General features: G+C 37.2%; 1 protein-coding gene across 1 annotated transcript; it reads right to left on the bottom strand.

The window, feature by feature from the left end:
- Positions 1-2,479, bottom strand: LOC122669729. Its single transcript, XM_043866570.1, has 2 exons — positions 1,887-2,479; positions 1-238 (listed from the first exon to the last, which is right to left on the bottom strand). The coding sequence occupies exons 1-2, from the start codon at positions 2,409-2,411 to the stop codon at positions 101-103; spliced, it is 663 nt and encodes a 220-aa protein (XP_043722505.1). The 5' UTR covers positions 2,412-2,479; the 3' UTR covers positions 1-100.
- Positions 2,480-2,639: the final 160 nt, after the last annotated feature.

Below are 2,639 nucleotides of genomic sequence, written 5' to 3'. Positions count from 1 at the left end.
GAAAGAGAAACTTGAAACAATGTTCTTGTGGTTCAATTGAACTCTGAAATAATTGACACAAGCTGTCCAGTCCTCCATAAGTTTCTTCAATGCTAATATCTCACTGATTTAACAATTTCTGCATGCCTCCTGGAGGGCCCTGCAAAGTGAAGATATCTGCTTTATGAATTCTAGTAACAAGAGATGGATTTGGCTCTTGATATAGAACTTGTAGCAGACCAGTCCTCATGGTTTTGCCCTGTTAATACACATAACATGGCCAATGGTAAAAATCAATCTGGGTTAATAACTTTAAAGTTGAGGAAATATTATAGAAGAAATGGAAATCTGATCGTGCATGCAACAGAAAACTAAGGGAAGAGGCAAGTACTGAGATGAGATTTAAGAGTTCATTTGTAACATGCAATAGGAAGTCCAATGCTACTTTAGAAAATATTTCTAAACTTAACATATGAATCAGGTAGATGAGGTGTAATCATGCAGCATCATCATCATACTCCTAATGAAGGCATGGCAAGAGAAACTGACCTGCTACGGTGATGACAAATGGAAATTCTTTTGAGAGGAGTTTTTTTTTTTTTTTGGGGGTGGGGGGAGTAAAATCTTGAGAGAAGAGATCATCCTTGAAGAGAGGTTTTCAGATTTATTTTTTCCCCTCTGAATGCAGGCTTTACATTGGAATGCTAGCACTACCTGCTTCTGAAGCAGGTGGAGGTTACACACCTCTAATTGTGCAACACTTAGGTTTAAATTGCAATTGTTCTTCAATTGCTTTGCTGTTCTATAATCTTCAAGATCCTTCAGATTGTGGAAGGTTAAGTTCCTTTCATGTTCATAAATTTTTCTCCAAGAACCCAAAATTTTAAGCCCCTGTTTCCTCACAAGATGCGTTGTCAAGTGCCTTTCATGTTTGTACATTATTTTCCAAAAGCCCAAAATTTAAGCTCATGTTTGCTCACAAGATGTGTTGTAAGTTCTTTTGAGAGGAGTTTTTTTTTTTTTTGGGGGTGCGGGAGTAAAATCTTGAGAGAAGAGATCATCCTTGAAGAGAGGTTTTCAGATTTATTTTTTCCCCTCTGAATGCAGGCTTTACATTGGAATGCTAGCACTACCTGCTTCTGAAGCAGGTGGAGGTTACACACCTCTAATTGTGCAACACTTAGGTTTAAATTGCAATTGTTCTTCAATTGCTTTGCTGTTCTATAATCTTCAAGATCCTTCAGATTGTGGAAGGTTAAGTTCCTTTCATGTTCATAAATTTTTCTCCAAGAACCCAAAATTTTAAGCCCCTGTTTCCTCATAAGATGCGTTGTCAAGTGCCTTTCATGTTTGTACATTATTTTCCAAAAGCCCAAAATTTAAGCTCATGTTTGCTCACAAGATGTGTTGTAAGTTCCTTTCATGTTCGTACATTGTTCACCAAGAACCCAAAATTTAAGTTCTTGTTTGCTCAGAGGATGCAATATTTTGTTACCAACCAAGAAGAATTACTAGATATTGTCTTTTTGTTTGATAAAGAACATTTTATAACTTGGTAAATGACAACTAATTGCATCCAAATAATTTGCACCAGGATATCAAATGTAGGAAAATCTGCCAATCACCACATTCTGGTTACCAAGGGGAAATTAGGATCTCCATGGATGAATGAATGAATTCACTGGTCAGCATATTAAGACAAAAAATGAAAACTAAAATTAGAAAATTTCACAAATGGCCATGTGTTATAAAGAATTCCAAAGCAACCTTTGAAAGATAGCACCTTTTAATTCCTATAAAGACCAAGAGCAGATTAATTCTGTGACCAAGGGCTAAAAGGAATTTTTAGGCTGCAAAAGTAATACAGGAAAGAGAAATCTAAAGAAGCAGCAGAACACAATCCATACCTTATCAGTGCCAAGGATCAGTGCTCCCTCAACACACTCCTCTCCTATCATTGGACTTCTTAGGTATTGGTGTACAGTATAGAACTTCTGGGTTACCTCATTCAACAGCTGGTTGCATTCATCTACACAGGCAAAGAATTCATTCTTCGTAGCTTCAGTATCTTCTTCAAGAATTTGCAGTCTCCTCTGAAGTTGCTTGACCTTACTGTGACGCAACTGTGATTTACTGTTAGTGAAATCTCCATGAGCCACACTTTTTGAACATCCCACCTCCACTATGTCACCCGATTGTATTGGATTTGAAACTCCGAAATCTCCTTCCATTTCTTTCTCACATAAGCTTAAATCATTTAGAAGATTGCCAAACAGAAAAACTGGAGACGAATCAATAGCGTTGAAACCACTGCCCACCCCTTCCCCTGCATCACCATCATCGATGCTCCTCCTATAGACTCCTCTTCCCTCTTCTCTCATCACATTTAACTCATGAGCTGAATCATTGACTTCAGTGTCAAAATTCTCCATCGCTCCAGTTTTTCTTAAATGTGCTTTGGTGGGTCCTATAGTATTCAATCCAGAATTAAAAATCTAGAAATCTTCTGTTTATACTTTTAGTAGTTGCAAATCAGAAGCAGCGAAGTTCATTTCCTTCTCATACAGAATCCCTTCAAATATTCTAAGAAGGAAGATTCTTGCCTCCAATATATCCTAAATATTAAGGTTCAATCATCAACAAGGAGAAAAGAAGAGGGG

The sequence above is a fragment of the Telopea speciosissima genome, chromosome 7 (assembly GCF_018873765.1).
Source record: "Telopea speciosissima isolate NSW1024214 ecotype Mountain lineage chromosome 7, Tspe_v1, whole genome shotgun sequence".
NCBI lineage: Eukaryota > Viridiplantae > Streptophyta > Magnoliopsida > Proteales > Proteaceae > Telopea > Telopea speciosissima.
The sequence above is the reverse complement of the archived record's forward strand: the minus strand, read 5'-3'. Positions and strand labels throughout refer to the sequence as shown.

Excerpts from the sequence above, each read along its gene's own strand:
- LOC122669729 (XM_043866570.1), bottom strand. The coding sequence starts at position 2,411 with ATGGAGAATTTTGACACTGAAGTCAATGATTCAGCTCATGAGTTAAAT. Across the intron at positions 239-1,886 it reads TGATCCTTGGCACTGATAAG|GGCAAAACCATGAGGACTGG; the intron begins GTATGGATTGTG and ends GTGTATTAACAG.